Source organism: Electrona antarctica, assembly GCF_951216825.1.
Source record: "Electrona antarctica genome assembly, chromosome: 21".
NCBI classification, from domain to species: domain Eukaryota; kingdom Metazoa; phylum Chordata; class Actinopteri; order Myctophiformes; family Myctophidae; genus Electrona; species Electrona antarctica.
The window spans coordinates 33,581,538-33,605,705 of NC_136802.1; the positions used below are offsets into that span (position 1 = coordinate 33,581,538).

General features: G+C 43.8%; 1 protein-coding gene across 1 annotated transcript in view; it reads left to right on the forward strand.

Annotated features, from left to right (window-relative positions):
• The window catches only part of nwd2 (NACHT and WD repeat domain containing 2), a gene marked incomplete at both ends in the record, with an annotated part of 72,500 nt that extends 52,456 nt beyond the window's left edge, over window positions 1-20,044 (forward strand). The window contains 5 exons of the mRNA XM_079491218.1: window positions 1,294-1,497; window positions 4,758-4,908; window positions 7,836-8,125; window positions 9,701-10,009; window positions 16,148-20,044. Of these exons, the coding sequence (XP_079347344.1) occupies window positions 1,294-1,497; window positions 4,758-4,908; window positions 7,836-8,125; window positions 9,701-10,009; window positions 16,148-20,044 (4,851 nt within the window). The remainder of the gene's footprint in view (window positions 1-1,293; window positions 1,498-4,757; window positions 4,909-7,835; window positions 8,126-9,700; window positions 10,010-16,147) is intronic.
• Between the last annotated feature and the right edge of the window lie 4,124 nt (window positions 20,045-24,168).

Consider the following 24,168-nt stretch of genomic DNA (forward strand, 5'->3'; position numbering starts at 1 on the left):
GTGCGTGCCTGTGTGTGTGTGTGTGTGTGTACGTGTGTGTACAGTACGTGTGTGTGTGTGGGAGAGTTACTATGCGTGACGAACGGATCAGCTGGCCTTCTTTCGTCGGCACATTTTCCAAGCGATGTTCTGCCCTCATTTCTCTCCCACCGCACGCACACACACACACACACACACACACACACACACACACACACACAAACGTGCCTGATTGTGCACATCACGGAAGCGCGCTGGTAATTGGCCCTGATGAGTTGCGGCGCTGATGAATTGGCCGTCACTCGCAGGCACACATGTGCGCCGGAGCGGGGAGCGGGGAGCGGGGAGGAAAGGAAGCGAGGATTTTCCGCCCGGGAGGCCATATTATACACAATATGTAGCGGGAGATAATGGACGGATGAAAAGGCTTCCGGTCCAATTGTGCGCCGTGCCTATAATTACCAGGCCGACGGGATGAGCGTGCATGTATGCGCTCGCTGCTGACTAAGATCATTGGAGGAGATTGCAGATGGTTGTTGGGGCTTTGATCAGCTTGATAGTGATTGCAATGGTGACGCTGATGACTAAGCGCGACGCGCCGGTTCGACGAAATGGTGTGAGATTGTAGGTCGGCTTGTATATCAAATTTTAAATTAGGCTTAAAGGGACAAGAAACACTTTCCTGGGGTTCTTATGTGGGCATTGTGTGTTTTTAGATATTTCAGTATTTCAAAGTGTCCATGCAGTGTCCACTGCATGGGCTCACTTACTTCCTGGACTACAGTAAGACAGCCCTCCCTCTATCCACAAGGAGGATCATTGGACCAAAGCATTATGGGAATTGTAGTCCAGGAAGGACAACTATGCATTTTTTAGTTATCGTGTGGCCCTCTGGAGTGAGTGTGGAAATATAGTGGCCCTCTCCATCATCAAAGTTGCCCACCCCTGCGCTATATGATCAGCCATTTGAAAATAGCCACACACACACACACACGCACCACGCGCACACACACACACACACACGGTCGTGGGCTTCGTGTCTTCTCTGTTTGTCATAGCTCTCTACCATATCGCCAAATTTTGCGTAAACCGACTGCACGGTTAAGCCAGAACAGCTATTTTCGCAGAAGAATCCGGGCAAATACAATAGGCCCTTCGGGCTTGGTCCCTTAATAATCAATAGTTGTAGCCCTACCTGCATCAAGTCTCTTCTAAGGATAAGGTGAATAGACTTTTTTTCTGCCCTTTCTCTTGTGTGCCCCCCCTAACCCCCCCCCCCCCACACACACACACACACACACACACACCCTTTAGGGTCTGGTGGGAGAGAAGTACGGCAGCATCCGCGTGCCAGGGGAGGTGGAGTCGGCGGAGTTCGAGATGATCCTGGACGCAGCGGTGGAGGCGGGTCTGGACACGCACATCCTGGAGGAGTGGTACTGCAGGGATGAGAACTCTGTGCCGCCTGCATACTACCTCAAACCCAAAGAACAGATGCTCAAGAACTACCAGAACTCCAACAACCAGGTCAGGGCTTAAGATTCTACTAAATGAAAAGTCCAAAAATAGCAAATGTAGGCCTGGGCTCAGTGGCTCAGTGGTCCAGGCACCTTGGCTGGCAATCCAGTCTGGCAGTGTGCCGCGGGCTCGACTCCCGATCCCGGCGGCCTTTACTGCATGTCTTCCCCTCCATCTCTCTCCCCATTTCCTGTCAGCCTACTGTCTGTCCCTCCATAAAAAATATAAAATAAAGGCAAAAGCCACAAAAAAAACATTTTAAAAATAGCAAATGTACAAGCTCGCAGTCGCAGCACGGCACAAAGTGAGAAAAATATGAACGTATCAGGCTGGATTCCAGGCTATGGGGTACTGTAAATACAGAGGACAACTTTCACATTTGTGCAAATGTACAGTGACAAAAACAAATACCCTAAAGTATGGGGAAATAATAGTATTATTAAATAGGCCAACTTGGCCAAGTATACTCATTGGGCATCTACAGAGAGATCCAGAACGATCTCTCTGTAGATTAAATGTATACACATACAGGTACATAGCCTACAAACATACAAGGAAAACCAAAACATGTTCTATTTTTGTACTATCCTTCCTACACCTGTGTATTTATAGTCTGTATATTTATAGTCTCAATGCACTTTAACTTTCATCTGGATAATTCCTCATTGTTAGGTTCCACGTGAAAAATATGTATGAACTAATGATTGCCGGCTGTGTGACATTGGTTAACCAAGGGCCTGCCCCCTGCACCATGTGTGTACTTAACCCATTCAGGCCTGACGTCGAAATTAAAAAAAAAAAGTTTTCTAAATCATGACAATTTTCGGAAAGATTTGAGGCACATTTTAACGATTTTTCAAAAATAGCTAAATTATAACAATGTTTAAAACACCAAAAGGGGTTCCCGCCCCAAAATGGGTTAATGGTTAATGTGGTTAAACGCTAACGTGACATGGATGCGTTCCAGGTCTCAATGGATTAAGCCTTACTGTGTTGCCCCCTCGGGCTATGACCTGACGAAGATGTAATTGACACATCGAAACGTTGTCTCTTTTTACCTGCACCCTGCTATAATAAAATAAGGGCCTAAACCGTCTGAGCTGCTCCAGTGCCTTCTTGTTCGCATGTTATATGTCCTGCTCCTGAGATGCACCAGACTGGCCTGCTATAGGCTAGAGGCGCGGCTGGAACTCCCTTCTACAAAAACCAAAACATGCTTTGCATGTAGTTTGTGTGGAGCTTTATCTTGTCAGCGACAGCTACAGTATTGCACCTGTTTACATTGCTGTCTTCACGGGTGCAGTACGTTAGTTAGACTAGTCATTGGTCCGACAAACGACAACCCACCTCAAACCCTAACCTAACCTTAGTTCGACATGCGTCCGCATGTCGAACTAATGCTCCGTCGGATTTACATGCCGTCCCCGTCTTCACACCAAGAACATGTTTAATGCACTTGTAAACTATCTAGTAAATGTCACACTTGGTCTGTCTTGCACAGTACTTTTTTTTGGTGTGTAAGTGCATGTCTGGAGCTTCACTTTCTTTTCCTGTCGGGGTTTATGGAGCACATAAAAAGCATGCAACCCCCTGCTTTGTCCTGTGAAGGCTACATGGCAATCCCGCTGTGCAGTTCCACTTGAGTTGCATGGGCAGCGTGTCATTATAGCTGTCAGAGAAGTCTCCACACAGCTAGCCCTCCAACCAGCGGTGGAAAGTAACTAAGTACATTTAACTTAACCCATTTAGGCCTGACCTCGAAATTAAAAAAAAATCTTCTAAATCCTCCAGTTTTCTGAAATAAATATTTTCACGATTTTTCAAAAATAGCAGACCTACTAGCTAAATTATAACATAATGTTTAAAACACCAAAAGGGGTTCCCGCCCAAAAAGTACTGTACTTAATTCTTTCTATGCCTTGGACATGTATACACGTCTTTAGAATCAAAACCACAGGGTGCTAATGATGTGTATATGCGTCTTTAGGTCTTTTTTATTTATAGTAAAAAAAAGAAAAAAAATGGTTGGCCTCTCCTTCTGCAGTGTACTCCTTGCTGTTTTGCGCATGCGCACTGCCGTTAAATGGTAAATGGTGCATTTATATAGCGCCTTTATCCAAGGCGCTTTACATAGATTGTGCATTACATTCACCCATTCACACACACATTCATACACTGATGGTGGCGGGAACCATGCAAGGCACCAACCAGCACATCAGGAGCAATTAGTGGTTCAGTGTCTTGCTCAAGGACACTTCGACACTAGTCGACACTAGTCGAAGTGTCCCTCCAACTCTGGGGGAGCCTGGGTTCGAACTGGGAACCTTGCTGTTACCATCCAGCCACTCTACCCCTGAGCCACCGTCGCCACTGTTCACTTCCTTCAAAAGAATGGCTTGTAACAATGCGTCGCAAGGCGACGCATTGTGAGCTTGTAGATCTCAAAATATTTGTATACATTGCAAAACTTGAAATGGGACATTCTGCATAGTGAGTACTTTCTATTTGTGGTACTTTAAGTACATTAGTATTACATTTTGTAGTATTTAAGTATTAAGTACATTTAAGTATTGATGCCAAGACTTTTGTACTTTTGTACTTTTACTTGTAACGAAGTAGTTCTACATTGCAGTATTGATACTTTTACTTGAGTAAAAAAAGGCGAGTACTTTTTCCACCACTGCCTTCTTCAACACAGTGTGCCAGAATAATGTACTGTCTTGTACTGGTCTATGCAATCATTCAAACTAGCTGCTTGCAAAGCTGACAGTGCAGCCTCTCTCTTCCTAAATGTATGACAGATGGTTGAATTCATTAGCAAAACAATCTGTACTGTACCTTATTGCAACAAATGCAACATTTTATATTAATAATATAAAGTACAATGTACTGTAATATTGCTGTCGGGACTCGGGCAGCTGTCTTAACGTACCTCCAGATTATAACTTATTGAGATTTTTCATAAATTAATGACCTACCATATACTCATCATACTACAGCGTCACACAATAGCATTATGCGGCGCGTTTCGAGCTTGTACTTTTACTACTTTTTAATTTAAATCCTGAAAAGTGTTAATGACGTTTGCACCCAACAGAGACGATTTAATATAATAACATAACATACAATATTATATTTGAGGAAAAACAACAATTCACTCCGGTACAGTTACATTTGTACAGCATTATCATCGTGTACAGTAGCTGGTGGTGACACAGTGCAGTTAAAAGCCAGGCTGTGTCGTCTGTACTCCAACACAGATGGAGTCAAGCAGTGCAGCCAAGACCAAGAGCGACAAGGCCTGGAGGAACGTGTCGGAGGAGATCAAGAGGCTCTTGCGTACGGCCGTGCTGCAGCTCCAAGAGAAAGGGACCATGCTGAGCCCTCAGGCCAAGAAGTTCCTGTGCTCTGGTTTGTTAAGGCTATAGCCTAGCCACACACCACCGCTCAGTTCATTCCTTTTCTGCCGCTTGCCTCCTTCCATTCCTCTTGTATTTCACAGAGTAGCGTTATTCAACTTATATAGTATATAAGTTTGTCATGGTTTTTGACATTTTCATCATTTTCATCATTTTTTTTTGTTGCAATTTCTGTTTAGTTTGTGTTCATTTTAACCCATTTAGGCCTGACCTCAAAATTAAAAAAAATCTTCTAAATCCTCCAGTTTTCTGAAATAAATATTTTCACGATTTTTCAAAAATAGCAGACCTACAAGCTCGTAGCGCGCCACTCGGTGGCGCGCTATGAGCTTGTAGATCTGCTATTTTTCAATAGCTAAATTATAACATAATGTTTAAAACACCAAAATGGGTTAAAAATGTGTTCACTAGCTCAGGTAGGCTTACATCAAAGTTTTGATTTGGTTTTGTGTTAGTATTAGATGTTTTAATTGTAATCGATTAGTTGTGGTGAGATTCAGCAAGGTCAGAAAATAGCAAAAAATAGCAGATCTACAAGCTCACCATGCGTCGCATCGTGGCACATTGTGAGCTTGTAGATCTGCTATTTTTTGAAGATGTTTGACAGATTAAAACCACGGTCATTTTCTCTATGATTGTTGTTAATTTACACAATACAGTTTGTTATTTGTTTTTCACAAAGCCTCGTTTTCAGTCAGCTAAAAATGTATTTCCAATTCCAGTTGTAGTCATTTTATTTTCGCTTTGGTTAACTATAATAACAAATTATGGTAGCTTTGTCATAGACACACAAATCATGCTTTGTTCTATTGGGTGAACAATGCTTGACTCTTCAATATCTTCAATTATTCCACTGTGGTTTCACAGGACGTATTGCTACATGAATCATTTACACGCCTATTTATCATTCGGATTATTCAGCAACACTGCAGTACATGTGCACATGGACGAGTGGTATCACAATTACATTAATTATGCAATTATATAGCTTCATTTGAAGGCCTGTTTTCCCCCTCTCTATTCATCATCATCACTCGTTCTGTTTAATATCACACTCATCATTATGCAGTAGAGCTATCGACAGATGGAAGCTGTTTAATGAGCCACACCAGGGTCATAAAGAACACTAGAAAAGTGCTAATTAGCTTTCCTCAAAGTTGTCCATTTGAGTCGTGAAAAATGTGTTGAAAAGTACTTGTGAAAGTGTTAATTCTAATCTTTATTTTTCTTCTTTTCTTCGCCAAACGTTTTGCGAAACAAAATAAATAAAGCATATTATACCTCTCTTAAAGATGGCTGCTTGGGGCGCAAGCAGGCATGATTAAGACCCAAGGCACAGACATTCCAAAACAAATTATCTAAAAAGAAACACGCCTGCTTATGAATTATGCAACAATTCTGAGGGTATTTAGAACATTTAAATGTAATTGTGTTATTATTCTTCAAAGAAGAACACTGTAAGAAAATGGGTTCCCCCTGGCTGTATACTCGATCCCATCCTTTTCCTCCCCTCCCCTCTACATCAAATCTCTTCACCCTAAATATCCAATCTATGACCCAGAATAGGGACGCCAGGGTTCATGTGGATAACTTGATTGATTGATTGATTGATTGATTGATTGATTGATTATTTTATTAGACAAAAGAAAAATGCAAAAAACAGCACAAGGTACAGTCAGGCATTTTGGTCCAAAAGGATTTCCGAAGGAAGGCCTTGCGGTCTTGTTTCCATTCGGGTCCCATGCACGCACACATATATAGTCATGAACAAGAATCTAACTGAGTCTTAATAATAATAATAATAATAGTAATGAATTGCATTTTTATGGCGCTTTTCAATGCACTACGTGCTTACTCAAAGCGCTTACAATGGTTCATTCATTCATACATTGGGAGGTGAAGCGGTGAACAGTCGACGCCAGCGTCCTCACTTCCCACATTCACACACCAATGGTGGCAAGCTCACACCGACCGACTCATTGGAGGCAATGTAGCCCCCTTTCTGAAACCAGCTCCTCGCCACTCGCGCTACACACTTGCCCTCGATATGCGCGTTCACGCGAGGCTGCGCCATATTAAGTGTCGTCCGAAACTAAGCAGCCTTGCGTGGAAGTGGCTTATAAAGCCCTCAAGAGCGAGTCTGTGCCGATCTAGACTCGATTGCCTTGTGCAGCCCTGCTCTGTGTCCGCATGGAAACCGCAACCTACAAATGTAAGAACCACCACAAATAAATGATAAATAAACTCCTCCTAAACAATCTTCATCTGATGCAGAATAGACAATGCTCCAACTAATGTTCACAAGGGCTCTTTATTTACCCCACCGTGAAAAAACTATAAATGAAACCACACAAACAAAACAACTTTTAACACAATGATTTATAAACACCATGGATGTATATGACATGTCATTTTTGACAGTCACGCTGTATTTCCTTTTTCCATATTAATGAAATCCACGTCAAGGGACTGGTTTCAGAAAGGGCCTAGGGTTCAGTGTCTTGCCCAAGGACACTTCGACATGTGGACAGGAGGAGCCGGGATTCGAACCGCCAACCCATGGATCATTGGACGGCATATGCGATTTTATCAAACGTGTTTGTGCTTAAACAAGTCTCAAGAGGACTCTTATCTAATTACGGGCTTAAGACGTACAGTATAGAGACCATTTAATATAATAATATAATATAATATCTATGTGAGAGATGGCTTTGGAAGCAATGCATCATCACCACCCTATCAAGCTGCTTACATCAGTAGTTCTCAAAGTTTTCCATGTCAAGGAACCCCAAATGTATTTGGCCGCAAAGCCCCCATAAGATTATTATAAAAGAAATTGTGTGTGTGTCAGGTCTCCGGACCCCACGAGAAGGTGATTTTTGTGTGAAACCTTACGTGGTTTTAATTTTGTGTCTTCAGCCCTGGAGGACGAACTCGACTTCGCCCTGGGTAAACAGACCCCTGCCTTCCTCAAGAAGTGCGTGTGCTACATCCGCAAGATCTCCAACTTCGACCGCTTCGCCAAGCTCCCCGAGATGGCCCGCTACATGGACATTGTGGTCAGCGAGGACCGCGTCATGCGCAACCAGGAGGCCTACGAGCGCCTCCTGAAGGTGCGCGACGAGTTCATCCCCACCATCGTGGCCGCCTCCAACCTGCGCGTCTACTCCTCGGTCACGCACTGCGACATGAAGCTGGGCTACTCCCAGGTATAAGCAGTGTTGTTTTTGGCATCACATTTTGATTTTAGTTTTAGTCATGGCAGGGCCGGATTAACACATCTGAGGGCCCCTGGGTACTGAAGCTCGAAGGGCCCCCCTTCACACGCGCGCAACATTTTTGCTGTTTTGGGGCAGTTTTATGCCGTTATATTGGCCTATTTCCGGTCGCCTACCCCCCCCCCAGAGTGATAGCCAATCTAGCGCATTGTTGCTGCTTTACACACAATTTCACTTTTCAGCTGCCCTTCTCACCAACAATAAAACACTAATCTTTTTAGACACCATTTATTTAATTCGGATTAGCAGGGAATTTTTCTGTGGAGCTAAAATTTCAGGGCCCATATGGTAGATCCGGCCCTGAGTCATGGTCTCTTCAATAGTTTATTTAGTTTCAGTCACATTTTTGTCACCTGGAATCTTTGTAAAAAGCAGGTAAAAGAGTAACGTTTGAGTAGACTAACATCAGTCACTCTACCATTCAATGTAGTAGAAGACCTGCGAATTTACAACGCAGATATGTCGTCTCCGCCTACAGGAAATACGTTCGCTGCGACCAGGGGACCCGTTTCTGAATTTGTCTATAGGAAAGGGGTCTTAAGTTCTTTCCAAAATGGCGTACAGCAGTGGTTCCAAAAACGTTTATATGTCAAGGACCCCCAAATTGACACTAATTAGCCCGCGGACCCCCCTTTGAAGAGATAATGCCAGGGATAGGAGAGAAGATTTGTACGGCTCTAGCAATGATTCTCAACCCATTTAATTTCAAGGACCCTCAGTTTGACACGCAAATTAGTCTACAGACCCCCACTTAATGGCATTTCTATCTCTGAGACCCCAATGTATATTGTAAAATCAATGTTAATTTAACTCTGCGAGTGTACAAATGGAACCAAATGGATCCGTTCCATTTGGTTCCATTTGTACACTCTCAGAGTTACAGACCCATAAGGGTCCATTTGGTTCCAAACTATCATTTAGCTGCATGGGGATCCCGTGGAACTCCCTCTCAAGGACCCCTGGGGGTGCCCATGTGGACCCCACTTTGAGAACCACCAACGTACAGTACAGTACAGTACAGTACAGTACAGTACAGTACAGTACAGTACAGTACAGTACAGTACAGTACGTGCATGTATAGTCCCGTTAACGCCCTCCGTCCCCTGCATGCTCCGTCCAACGCAAGGTTATAATAGTTTTGTTTTTTTCATTATAGTTTAGTTTGTTAGTTTTGGCTATTTTTTTTCTAATTCAGTTAGTTTTATTTAGTTTTTAGAGCGGGTTTGCTAGTTTTTATTTAGTTTTTATTTTGGTAAAATGCTTAGTTTTAGTTTAGTTTTAGTTTAGTTATAGTTTAGTTTTAGTTTTTTAAACTAAAAACTAAAACTATAACTAAGGGTATTTTTTCTATAATTTCAGTTAGTTTTGTGAACACACAATACAGTTTCAGTTTAGTTTTTAATTTATTTTTATTTTTTATTTAGTTTCAGTTAACTAAAATGTTTTTTTAATTCTAGTTTTCGTTTTTTAGTTAGTTTTAGTTAACTATTATAACCTCCAACGCAGGAGGTGGAGAGCCACTACGTGGAGGGCCTGTGCAAGCAGTTCTACGAGGACATGGTGGACATCATCCAGGCCACCGTGCAGCAGAACTTCGACACGGAGACGGACCCGCTGTACGACGAGGTGGTGCAGCACCTGTCGCTGTGCAAGACCTTCGCCGCGTCCTACGCCTACGCCAGCGACTCGCTCGACCACGTCCGCGAGTACCTGCTGCTGCCGTCCGCCAAGGGGAGCCCCCGCATGAGCCCCCTGGTGGTGTTCGGCGGGCCCTGCACCGGGAAGACGCTGCTGCTGGCCGAGGTGGCCAAACAGGTGATGATTTATTTTTTATGTATATCGTACTATTTGAGTGGTGCCTCCGCTCCATTTACGCAGCTGTGTGTGTGTCCCTATGAATGCGTACAGTACGTGTCCCTGTGTTTGTCTGCCTGTCCGAGCACGGAAAGCTGCAACGCGGTAACTCTGTCATTTCTCGACCGTTTCGGACACAGGAAGGTGTCCGGGAACTTTGTAGAATCTAGTGTCAGGTCTAAATTGGTTAATTAAAAGGGGGCACGGTGGCACAGTTGGTAGTGCTGTCGCCTCACAGCTAGAAGGTCCTGGGTTCGATTCCCGCTTGGGACGCTGTGGTTGCTGGCGGCGTGTTTCCTCCTCCTCCTGCCCATACCCGAGGCGGGGTTGGCGAAAGGGCCTTTCTGTGTGGAGTTTGCATGTTCTCCCCGTGTCCCCTAGGGTAGGTACCCTCACAAAAAACATGCAGTAATCCTGGTCTCTAAACTGCCTCCCCCTGGCCAGCCGGGGCGCCTGATGGATGGGAAAGGAACTGGTTGGAATAACGTGTTCCTTCCACGCGCTACGTCCAACCAGGGAAACTCCCCCCTGTCAGGTGTAAAGGAGCAACTTGGACACTCAGGCATGAAGGAAGCATGAGTTCAAGTCCGTTGCTCTCCCCATGTCCCCCATATATGGGGACTAGGTTGGCGGAGGGTGTGTAGAGCCCAGGATCACATTAGATAATTGACACAGGGGTGAAAAATGGGTTACAAAATCGTGGGATAAAAATTAAGAAGGACTAAAAGGCAACAGCCAACATGTTTCGACCATAAGTGTTCTTCATCAGGGTGAGAATGAAGAACAAACTCATTAAATAGCACAAGCGCAAAGCTTTGCAATGAGGCAATTAAAAGGTGTCAAATGCACGTGCAGTTGTGTGTATTAATGTTGTATTATTGGTCCATAAGTGGTCCAGGCGCATGCTGCCACATATAGGCTTTGCGTCATGTGTTCGAGTATAAAGTTCATGACGACTTTTGCTGCGTGTCTCTCTCTCTCCCTCTTTCCTGTCTATCTTCACTTGATACTATCAATAAAGGCAGAAAAAAAACTGTGAGGTGCATAGTAATGAAAGGCTGTTTTACCCAATTCGGAATTCACATTGGGGTTTTCTAAAATACGGTAGTTTTGGGAGCGGGTGTGATGTTGGCCAGTTTTGGGATGTAATAGGCTGCTAAGATATGTAGGCATTTCTTTAAGTAAGGCTTTGTAGATAAAAACAGTGCAGTGCTGTTCTCGTCTCTTGGCCAATGAAGGCCATTCAAGGCCAATGAAGGCTATTCCTCCTTTTATCTTTGAGTGCCCGGATCGCGGAACGTCTCTCGTTTTTCTATCACCATGTGTCGTTCCTATGCTTACTGTAAATCGCTCTGGATTAAGAGCGTCTGCTAAATGCCTACATTGTAAAAAACTAAAATTGCTCACTTTAGTAGTGCTTTCCAATATAAATCTTATAGCATTCTTCACTCTACTATGCATAATATAATAATGTAATATCATTATGATGAGTCTAGCCTCAGGGAAGACCAACAGAAGGGGAGAGCTGCTGTGTGTGACAACTGTTAGCGCTCCATGCACAAACATGTGTAATTGCTTTAGTGCACAGTTAGGCTATTCATGATGGCTGCCGTCCTCATCAGCTGTTAAGCACTCCAACCCCAGCAGCTATATTCTGGGGAGAACATTAGCTAAAGCAAATTAGCAGATCCACAAGCTCACAACGTGTTGCGACACGTGAGCTTGTAGATTGGATATACTTAGTAAAGAGATTTGGTGTAGTACAAACTAGAGACAAGTAGGGATGGGTATCGTTAGGATTTTTGTGAGTCCGGTACCGATTCCGGTTCTGCTTATCGATTTCCGGTTCTTAACGGTTCCCTATTTCGGTTCCAAAATGGTATAAAATAACTTAAATAAGAGGTCAAATGTTTATTTAACAAAAAAGCTCAATGTCAATTTGACATTGTCTCAGACAAGTCTTGAGGGTTTTAGTGGTTAATTAGAGATATATTGAGGATAGAGTATAGGGCTTTTGCTAACACTTAACTTAATGGTTTGGTCGATTAATGCATTATAATCACATTTATAATGCATTCAAATAATGTTTATGATCATATATGACAACTTATAACAACATTTATAACGTATTATTATTATAAGTGCTGGTATAAATGCATTATAAGCTGAGTGGAACAGCACATTATAACTAGGCCTACCTTAACTTAATTCATTATAAAGTGTCTTTGTTATAAGTTGGTATGCATAACATAGAAATGTATAACAACTTAAGTTGATATAATGCCTTATAAGTGCATTATCAATGTGGTTTCATTACAAGGCATTATAGACTTTATAGAATATAAAGTCTTACAGGCCTGTACCTGATTTCTTAATTTCTCCGTGACCTCATGAGTTTCCCAGATTCAGCGCTTGTAGGGATTGTTGTTATTTTTTTAAATAAAGTGGACTGAGAATATTGGCAACCACTCATGACTTCTGTTCTGGGTACTAGTATATTTGATTTGTAAATGGGTTGGTAGTAGATGTCTCTATGGATAAGATCATGGCCAGACCCCGAGTCTGTGCATGTGCCTCTGAGCCCGAGACCACCTCATGGCCCCCACGAACGGTAAACACATTCCGGCACAACAGCCAGAGCCATCCTACACATTGGATGTGCGTGCAGCACATCCAATGTGCACACAATCTACACGACCGTAGGAGATAACGGCTCTCAACCCATTTTGGCCTGACATCGAAATTTAAAAAATGTCTTCACAGGTATTTCAGTTTTCTGAAATACCTGTGTTTCTATATCGGTGCTCAATATTTCATGTCAAGGAACCCAAAATTTTTATGTAAGAGGCCGCTGAACCCCATCTAAAAATATGTTGTTCGAGGGACCCCCCAGAAGCAAAGATTTAAGTTAAAAATCAAATGTTTTCAAAAGGTTCAAAAATAGCAGACCTACAAGCTACATAGCGCGCCACTCGGTGGCGCGCTATGAGCTTGTAGATCTGCTATTTTTCAATAGCTAAAGCATACATAATGCTTAAAACACCAAAAAGGGTTCCCGCCCAAAATGGGTTAAAAAACACTGATCATTTTGAAAATGCTCATTATTTTGTTTTGCCTTCCTGTTTCCCTTTGAAGCAGAGCATTATTTCAATGGCAAGTTGAAAGGGTTAGTGTTTGTGCTACGGGCGAGGAATAGACTGTGGTTGACCTTGCGTTCTCACTGCAGCTCATGAGAGTGCACGATGAGTTCTGAGAGCTGGTGTCACGAGGAACGCACGTCAGTGCATCAGTGCAAAATGCAACTCGTCGCTGTCGGGTGGAAACTAAATGGAAACTAAGTGGAAATTTAAAAAAAAAAATCAAATGGATCCAAAAATAGTTATTATTCAGTCACAAGCTCTTGTTAATACTTCTCATTAGTTCAATATCTATAAAACCCCAACACACACTTAACACATTGACCACGTAGTAATTAATAGTTATTTTCCGGCACCGCCAGTGTTTATCAATGTTTTTTCCTTATATTGTTGACCCACAGGACCCGCGATTTGTCGAGGATGTAAACAAAGGCTGTCTGGAAAATAAAATTTGGAAACACGATCATTGGTTCGTTGAATATAGCTTGTTTTTTGGGGGTTTTTTCTATAATTTTTATCCCACGATTTTGCAACCCAGTTTTTTCACCCAGTGCCAATTATCTAATGTAATCCTGGGTGCTACACTTCCTCTACCAACCTGGGGGGCAAGCGGACTGACCTCATGCCTCCTTCTATGCATGAGGAGTCCAAGCTGCTTCTTTTCACCTGACAGGGGCGAATTTCCCTGGCCGGACGTAGCGCGTGGAAGGAACACGTTATTCCAACCAGTTCCTTTCCCCTCCATCAGGCGCCCCGGCTGGCCAGGGGGAGGTAGTTTTAGAGACCAGGATTACTGCATGTTTTTGTGAGGGTACCTACCCTATGGGGACACGGGGAGAACATGCAAACTCCACACAAAAAGGCCCTTTCGCCAACCCCACCTCGGGCATGGGCACTGATGAAGCGGAGGAGGGAACACATCCCTTCACGACCTTCTAGCTGTGAGGCGACAGCACTACCGACTGTGCCACCGTGCCCCTCGAATATAGCTTGTTTTGACCAAAAACGCAATCTGGGAAAATAATCTGAGATACATTTATTTTTCTAAATCTGATACGAGGGAGGCGGACTCAGTAAAGCATTTTCACTTCCGGTTAATTTCCAGGTTTATCCGTCTCCTAGCAACTTGGCATCATTAATACGTTGGCGAAGAGCGACATTTATCGTAAAGCACTGAAAAGACCATATCGTTGCTGTCGGGAAGAAACCACCTAAAGGTGGTTGCACACTGGACGCGTTTTTCGAAAAACCGATGGAGAAACGCCACTAAAAATCTGAAAAACGCATTCTGTGTGCAGGGACCTTCACTCCATTTCTTTTCATAAATCAGTGCTATTGAACGCCCTTTACGTCAGTGTGTTGGTTAAAAAAATATTGAACTAACGAAAAGTAGTAAAAAGCGCTTCAGACAAAACCTCTTAACCACTTTCATTTTAAAAAGTGGCAAAAAAAATAGCCCATCTCACAATGCGTTGCTCTGTGAATTTGTAGATCTGCTATATTTGCTACCGTTTTGGTGACACTGCAGTATGATGGAGTAGATCATTAATTTACAGTAAAACATGAAATATGGAGATACGAGGTTTCTGCCCGACAGTGATGACATGCAACTATAGCACACATTTCCTCCAGGAGGCACGCCCTTATACCTCCCTCCATCGTTGTCTCTGTGTGGTGCATGTGACGTGTGCACATTGTTTTGGTGTTGTGCACATGTACTGTATGAAAACGCACAGGGCAATGGGGGGGGGGAGGCTATAATTATGCCTTATGTCACTTATGTTTGTACAGGGGCGGACAGGAAACACAAATGAGGGTGGGAGTGTAAATGACAGCGGCCCCCATATCTGTCATTGCAATAAAAATAATAAAGTAGTTTGCAGGCAGCCGAAGGGTGGCAAGCAGCCGATCAGTCGGAAATACAAAGTAGGCGATTTTGAGAAATTGCAGAGTGGTAGTTGCCCCGACGGGGATGACTGGTCTTCTTATTTTATTTTTGTATTATTATCATTTGAAATATAGGCCAAAGAGGGAAGTGGACTGTAAAGATTGCGGGGATTGAGTTGTGCACAAGAAATGTAATGCTGATGGGTAGAGTAGTTTGCGAGATTAGCCACGTATACTCACAGACAGACAGACCCACAAGCACATACAGCTGCACATGCAACAAGACCCCCAGTCCCGGCTTTAAGCCTAGCAGAGATAATGAATTAATATGTGTTCTAACACGATCTGTCACTCTTGCTCAATCTCTGACTCTCTCTCTCTGAGCAAGATTCATCAAGGCTGCCCTAAAAATGTCAAATAGCGTTTAACACCTCCCAAACTCTCAGCAGGGGCCACCATGAATTCATGAATGAAATTACAAATGTAATGACGCCAGAAGAAATATGAATTTAGACTCATTCATGAATTATTTTACATGATAGGAAAATATATTAATATATACAATGAAATATAAATATTAATGCCGTTGGGAATGTTATTCTACTGATTACCAAGTTTTATTCATTAGTCATTGGTATATCTTAACCCATTTTGGGCGGGAACCCCTTTTGGTGTTTTAAAGCATTATGTTATACTTTAGCTATTGAAAAATAGCAGATCTACAAGCTCATAAAGTGGCGCGCTATGAGCTTGTAGGTCTGCTATTTTTTTTAAATCTTAAAAATGCGGCACAAATCTTTGAATATATATTCTTTCAGAGCAAAGGTTTTTTTTATTTCGACGTCAGGCCTAAATGGGTTAAGAGTTGACTTTGGCCGTCTTGTTTGATTGAAGTAGACTAGATTGAAGTAGACTAGATTGAAGTAGACTACGGCATTTTAAACTCTCCTCAGTGGTTTTTTTTCCTCTGGATTTGTTCAGTGTATTTATAGAAAATCATGTGAAAATGTTGTGTTGTGTTGTGTTGTGTTCCACTGACTGTAACCAAACCATCTCTCTGTGTTTTGTTTTCCAGGCCTACTCATGGCTCCAGAAAGAGATGGGCCCAGAGACGGATCCAGTGGTCATTGTCCGTTTCATCGGCTCCACCCAGCACTCCAGTGACCTTCGCACTCTCTTGCAGAGCATCTGCGAACAGATTGCCATCAACTACCGCTGCCTAATCCACTTTCTGCCTAACAAGATCGAGGAGATGAGGGAGCTCCTGATCAACTTGCTCGGGGAGTCGTCCTTCCACAGGCCCCTGGTCATCGTCCTCGATTCCCTGGAGCAACTCTCGGAGGCGGACGAAGCTCGCAAGCTGTGGTGGCTCCCTGGCCACCTGCCTCGGACAGTGCGCATCGTGGCGTCGACCCTGCCCAATAAACACGGAATCCTCCAGAAACTCCGAAACCTCATCCACGATGAGGGACGCTACGTGGAACTAATACAGAGGGACCGCAAGGTCTGCAGTCAGACTCTCAAGCAACAGCTGTTGACTGTGAAGAGGAAAGTCACCTCTGGACAGCAGATCTATGTCAACGAGGCACTAGCCAAATGTACGCTGCCCATGTTCATCAACCTCATCTACAGAGAGGTGGTGCACTGGAGGTCCCACAAGGACGTGGACGACAGGTCCCTCTGCTCCACGGTGCACGAAAGCATCGAGCAGCTCTTCTACTCGGTGGAAAACAAGCTGGGCCAAAGATTTGTCGTCCGGGCGCTGGGCTACGTCACCATGGCCAAGGCCGGCTTAACGGAAGTGGAGCTGGAGGACATTCTGTCCCTGGACAACATTGTCCTCGGTGACGTCATCGTGGCCTCGTACCTTAAAAACCCATTGAGGATCTCTTACGACTTGGTCGCCAGGCTTAAAGAGGAGCTGGAGGGTTATCTGGTGGAGCGGCAGGTCCATAACATCACCTTGATGGTCTGGGCCAACAGGCACCTGCACCTCATTGCCCAGAAGTTGTATCTCAGCAACGAGGAGGACGTCCACCAGATGCACAGCCTCCTGGCCGAGTACTTTCTCGGTGCGTGGTCGGGAGGCAGGAAGAAGATCTTCACCTACGACAACAACCACTTCACTTCCCTCAACATATCGCACCATAAAAACCCCCACCAGCAGCAGTCCCACGAAAAAACATCCTCCGACAAGTACTCCTATGACAGGCAAACTCCCGAGCAGCCATGGGTGTTCCAGTGCAACCTTCTGGAGCCTGACATTTTCTTTGTCAACCACAGGAAGATGACAGAGCTGGTGTACCACCTGACGAGGAGTGGCCGCACCGATGACCTCATGTTCGGGGTCATCATGAACTTCAGCTGGCTCTATACCATGATCAAGATTGGGCATTTTGAAAAGGCCCTGACCGACATTGACCTCGCCTACAGCTATTCCCAAGAGAAGGAGCTGAAGTTTCTGGCCACTACTCTTCGTAGCATCAAGATGAAGGTGATGAAGAACCCGGCGTCGTTGTCAGCAGAACTGCAGCAGAGGTTGCTGCCGGTCGTCATCTCGCTCCCCAAGCTCAGGCACCTCCTCCTGGAGTGTGACAAGGACGGCCCAAAGTACTGCTCCATCGTGCCTCTCCACTCCTCCATGGACGTCACCTACAGTCCAGAAAGGCTTCCTCTCTGCTCGAGCTATATGCAGATTGTGGAGATCCTGCCGACACTCGCCCCAAACATCGTCATAGTAGCCCTAGAAGATGGAACCGTCAGCACCTGGGATGTAGAGAGCAGACAACTCCTTAGACAGATTGACACAGCCAGGTCTGTTGTGCTGGGCATTAGGCTAACTACTGATGAGAAGTATCTGGTAGTGGCCACGACCAAAAACACACTGCTCATCTATGATAACCACAAGTCCTGCTTGCTGTCCGAGGTTGAAATCAAGGGGTCCAAGCATGGTAGCATTGCCGGAGGGGTGGCATTCATCAATGGTTTTACCTTGTCCAGTCACCATGCTTTGGCATGGCTTGAGGCCAGTAAAGATGTCAATGTCATCGATCTCCTCTACGGTTGGCCTCTCTACCAGTTCCACTGCTGGTACGAGGTGACTTGTGTGCAATGCTCTCCTGATGGAATGTACGCATTCTGTGGCCAGTACCTTAACACTGCAACCATCTTTCATCTAGGAAACGGGGATAAGTTGGCCACAGTGACATCTGAGTTTTCTGGGGGCTTTGTCAAGTCCATCCTTGTCCTTGACACCATTAACCAAATGGTGATGGTGGATAATGAAGGCAGTTTGTCAGTGTGGAACACCAAAGAGATCACCAACCCAAAGCTGATGGAGGATTACGATTGTCGAGGTGATGACAGCGAAGTGGTTGGTATCGAGTTATCCGAAGACCAGCGTTCCATCCTCATTTGCAAGGCCACGAGTATTGAGGTCCTGGACACCAAGGTGTGGAAGATGGTGGAGAAATTTAAAGCCAAACGCGCGGAGCATTTTGTGGCTGCTGTCCTCTCCAAGAATGGGCAAAGCATCGTGGCGTCCATGGAGAACACCTCCTCCATTTTTGTCTGGAGGAGGGACAGCGGACAATGCATGGCCAGCCTGATTGAGATCTCAGGCGCTATTGTGAAACTCATCAAGTCCACCCACCACAATCTGCTCCTGTCCGTGGCCAGTAGTGGAGTGCTGTCTGTATGGGACATTGATATCATCACAGCCATGTCCAACATCGATAAAACAGGCAAGAAGATCCAGACCCTACTGTTGTCTGGCCGAGAGGACTATGTCTTCACAATGGACGGTTCAGAGTCTATCCACAAGTGGAACTTCAGCACTGGCTTTATTGAGACCATCTTCAAACATGAGGGCTTGGTGGAGAACTGTGTTCTTACCTCCTCTGGGGATCTCATGGTAACGTCAGATGACAAGAGCAGTCAGTACATATGGCAGACTAGCACCGGGGAAAATATCTTCCGCATCAACGGACAGAAAATATCACAGCTCCTGATCACACACAACGATCAGTTTGTGGTGTCCCTCTGTGAGCAGAACGCCTCGAGAGTCTGGAGGCTTAACACTGGGCACAAAGTGTGCAACATTCTGGTCACCCTGCAGAATGCCCTGATCACCACCGCAAACACCTTCCTCGTCGGCGTCTCCAAAAACAAACTCCTCGCCGTTAGCCTGTGGTCAGGCAGCGTGTCCAAGAAGTTTGTTTGCGACGAGGGCATTAGCATTGTCAACTTTAAACTCATTCCTGACTGCCCAGACTGTGCCGCGTTTATCACATCCACGGAGACGGTTTTCATCTGGAGTGTGGCGGACGAGTCCGTCTGTAGGCGAGTCCAGCTGCCGGACAACTTCCTCAAAAACATGGACGACTTCCAGATCTCGCCCAATGGGAAGCTAGGAATTGTCTCTAAGGGCGATGAAAACATTAATGTCCTGGACCTCCACAGTGGGAAGCTGAGGCTCGTCCACGCCGCCGGTATCATTTGGCGGCAGAAATTGTCAAGGGACGGCCGTTACCTGGTGTACATCTGCTTCGGGAACTGTGATGAAGACGATGAGGCTGGCGTGGTGTCCAATCTGATTGTGATGCGCCTGGCAGACGGAAAGAGCATCGGCACGTGCTCACTCTACAAGACACCCACTTTCCTCTGCCTCTGTCAGCGAGCACTGAACATCATCATCGGCTTCGAAGACGGCAGCATTGGCACGTACACCGTGGTGGACCGCGTGGACGCTGCCCTCAAGATTAAGATCGCCACCTCGAACAGTCGACAGATTGTCAACAACGCCTCGCAGAAGGTACGGCCTAAGTGCGGAAACCATTCCTTTAAGAGCATCGCCGACTGCGTGTGGAGGGAGTCGACCGAAGTGTTCTCCAGGGATAGCCCAATCAACGTCTCTGATCCCGGAGAATCCGAGACCACCACCCCGACAAAAAAGAGCGAACTGCTGCAATGAAACTACATGGGTGACGTGGGGATGGAATGGCGGGGGATAAGCAGGGGCAGTTGATTCGTGTTTACAGCCACCTGATTCAGCTGCGGACATCGGCCCATCGGAGTCGTTTATGGGCCGACCACTAAAAACACTGCACTCAAGTCATGTGTTACTTATACTTCCAACCTATTGTTTCTGTTATTACACAGGGAGACTGTTATACGACAGGCTAGTTTTTTATTATCCTTGAAGACAAAAATATAAAGTGGGAGATACATTGTATTAGAGGTAATAGTTTTGCCATTATGTGTCCTTCTGCATTTGAAGAACGGTTATTATTCAAGTGTCTATGTTGAACATTTCCAAAGCCATTCCAGTGAGCTTAACCACTCTTCTTTGTAGATTATATTTATTTACATTGTGCACATCAAGCCATATTGTTATTATTTAAAAAAGAAAAACTATATATATATATATATATATATATATTATATATTTGTTTGTATTTCATCAATTGGTACTGTACAAAAAGGAAGAACTATGAATATGTGTACATATCTTTTTGGCTGCTGCAATTTGTGCAACTCCTTAAAAATGTTTCCGTTGTGCTTAATGCAATCAAAATGAGTGCCTGGAATTTAAGATGTTCTTTAATGTGCAGATTACAAGATTTATGAAGATGCAGGGAATTTGTAAAAACACAATAATACGTACAGTATAGTTACACGATACTTGCATTCATGTCAAAATCTTAAGGATCAATGAAGGCCAGTCAAAAAACACGAGCGACAAATGACATTGTTCATCGTTACTTTACAATAAGTTGAAGAATAGTTTATATTATTGAACTGTTTGAATACACTTAATGTTAATTTACCTGCAGTTCCATGAATCTCTGTCATGTTTTGTGGGGGTTTTGGGAAGTGCCACTATGGAGCATACAGTGTAGCATATTATCATTATACGCATTCACGCCTTAAAACAGTGTTGTTGCTTTAGGTTGAGTGGAGTTGAATTTGTTCTGTTTAGACTTTACAATAGAAAAGGACAGGGTGATTAGTCCGTTTTTCCATTGAAACAACTTGGCCGTGTGGGTAGATAGCAGTTTAAACTGTAAGTGGAAGCACTTTATGGGTGATTTGTGAGGAGGATTCCTTCATTCAGTAAAGCATATAAACAAGTTGCTATACTTGTTTTAATTGTTATAGTGTATACGCTTAACATGGGTGTTGTTTTAGCCTATGGATACACACAGGATTAACAGGTGCATGCTGGGTACTGCTCATTCACTGGCAATGCAAGCAGACAGTCTTGTTTGTCTATTACAGGGGTTCTCAACCCGTGGGTCGCGACCCCTCGGGGGGTCGCCAAATTATTTTAGGGGGTCCCCAAATTATTTTCAAAAAAAAGAAAAAAAAAGATTTTTTTTAAATTTTTATTTTCACGATTTTTCAAAAATAGCAGACCTACAAGCTCGTAGCGCGCCACTCGGTGGCGCGCTATGAGCTTGTAGATCTGCTATTTTTCAATAGCTAAATTATAACAATGCTTAAAACACCAAAAGGGGTTCCCGCCCAAAATGGTTTAAGGTTATTGTAGCAGTCAATTTATATTGGGGGTCGGGAGGGGGCGGGGCGGGGGTCCCGAGACATTGCCAAAGCATTTCCGAGGGTCCCCGGCCAAAAACGTTGAGAACCCCTGTATTAGCATTACAAAGTTACTGTCTATTGGCAGTGGTTGACATGGCAGCCTTGGCAGGCCAGCACCATCGACAGGCCAACAAAAACACAAAATTAATTTGACGCTTAGCTGTGGTTCACTGACAATCTAAACAAATGTGTGATTGACAATAGTGTATAAGTACCTTTCTATTATATTTTTGGGTTTATTTGCGCTTAGCCCCTGCCTCTCTGTGTGTATCTATGGTTAACCTCAACTCCCAGTTGAATTGTAGATTTTAGAGTGGTGCAACCACTCCAAGGAACAGCAATGTCTGTGACCTGTGACTTTGTGTGTGACTTATGTGTGACTCATGAGTACCAGTAGGGGCGCTGTTGTGCCAGAAACATAGACAGAGAGATACACTGTTGCCTGCTAATGAGAGAGAGGGGGGGGGGGGGGGGGGGGGATTGCACCACTCAGTTCACACGGGTGTGATTTTTAAGTTGTGATGGACAAATCATTTGTGAGGATTGATACCCACACACTTACAGTACACACATTCTCTTCGACGTATACTTTTTAAGGGCTACTCTTGTCTACTTTTATGTCTACTTAGTTTTTAGCTGTTTGAGATGATGGCCCTCAGATAATTTCAGACCAGTAGCTGCATTAAGCTTTAAATTGTTTAATTGTCGCCCAACTTAAAGCGTTTCTGCATATTGAGAAATATCCCTACCATGTAATTGCCAAAGTTCCAATCTTAGTTTGGTTGTTATGTTGAACATTGATTTGTTTTTTTAGGCTTGTATTGTAATGACATTGTTACCAAATTTCTTCAGTGTTATACCGTGATTATGTTTTAACATGATAGAGAAGATGTACTATCTTTAACAAGACATTTAAATGAGTCCACTTATGATATATTGGAATGCCAGTTCAAGAGTATATTTGAATGTCATTATGGAAAGCCAGTACATGGTATTATTATATGTTATGTAACTTGAATGACTTTTAATAACTTACACGTTTGCAACTTATAGTTGACATACTGGTAATGAATGTTTCTATGGTAGTCTTTGTATCGTCAGGACTTACTTACCTGTTTAGAGATTTATATTTTCATAAATGTTGTACTTACATTTTGTTACAGAGTTGTTTAACTGGAATTCTAACAGAAAAAAAAATGTCTGAAGCAATATGAAGTAGTGTGTATGCATTGTTTGTATGAAACATTTTAATGTAATAAAATGGTTAGCTTTTTGCCTCCACGCCCACTGCCTCGGGTATGTCATTTTGTGTCTGCAAGTCACAAGTCTGACAATGAGACACTGCTATTTTGTTTCCGCTTTTAGACATGGAATTTAGCGTACTGTTTTTGGCTTCTATACCTGAGTGAGTGACTCATGTGAGGTAGGGAGGAATTTAGGTTGATGGCATCTCTTATGTAACCTGACTCCGCCAGATGGGGCAGCAGAGAGTACACTGGGTTCCCCCCTCCTGCTCCCATCTGGGAACTCTCAGGCAGACTTGATGCCCGGCCACAAAACGGCCTGGCCAATCAGCAGCAGCTTCTAGCAGCTTCTAGCAGCAGCTTCTAGCTTCTAGCTGCTGCTGATTGGCCAGGCCGTTTTCGGAGTCAGGTTATCTCTTATGCAGTTCAGTGGTGAAAAAAGTACCACTTAAAGGACCACTTCACCACTTTTCAACCTATCTTCATATAATAGGTCCTCACTAATAATCATGATAAAATGGCACGATTTTTTTCTACTCAGTCTGTGTCTCATAGGAGGGCTGTGGGCAGTTTAGAAACCGTCTTCCAGTGACATCATCATTAGGCAGATTATTTTTTAAACAAGATTTTTTTACAAAAATGTTTAGATTTTCATTATCGTGAGAACGATGGCTTCCATTTTCGCATTGCAACTTTTCAGGACTAGAAAGCCTGCAGTTTTTATTAGCTTGTATTCCCCATCGATGATGTCACTGGAAGACGGTTTCTGAACTGACCACAGCCCTCTTATGAAACACAGACCGAGTAGGAAAAAAATTGCGCCATTTTTTCATGATTATTAGTGAGGACCTATTATATGAAGATAGGTTGAAAAGTGGTGAAGTGGTCCTTTAAGTAAAAGTAAAAAATCAATACTGCAGTGTAGAAATAAAGTAAAAGTCAGGTAATCAAAATTGATTTGAATAAAAGTGCAAGAGTATTGGCATGCAAATGTACTTAAAGTAATAACAGTATTCATTAGTATGCAGAAGGTCCCATTTCACAAGTGGGACAGTATACATGTACTGTGCGTGCGTGCGTGCGTGCGTGCGTGCGTGCGTCAGTTGAATGGTGTTACTTCCCTTACAGGTGTCATGATAACCCTCAAATGAGTTAAATGAATTGCTCAAATTAGTGTCATTACAGTCATTCCAGTGAGTTAACCCGACTAAGGCTATTTTCAAAGAATAAAATAAAAAGAAGAAACCTCAAA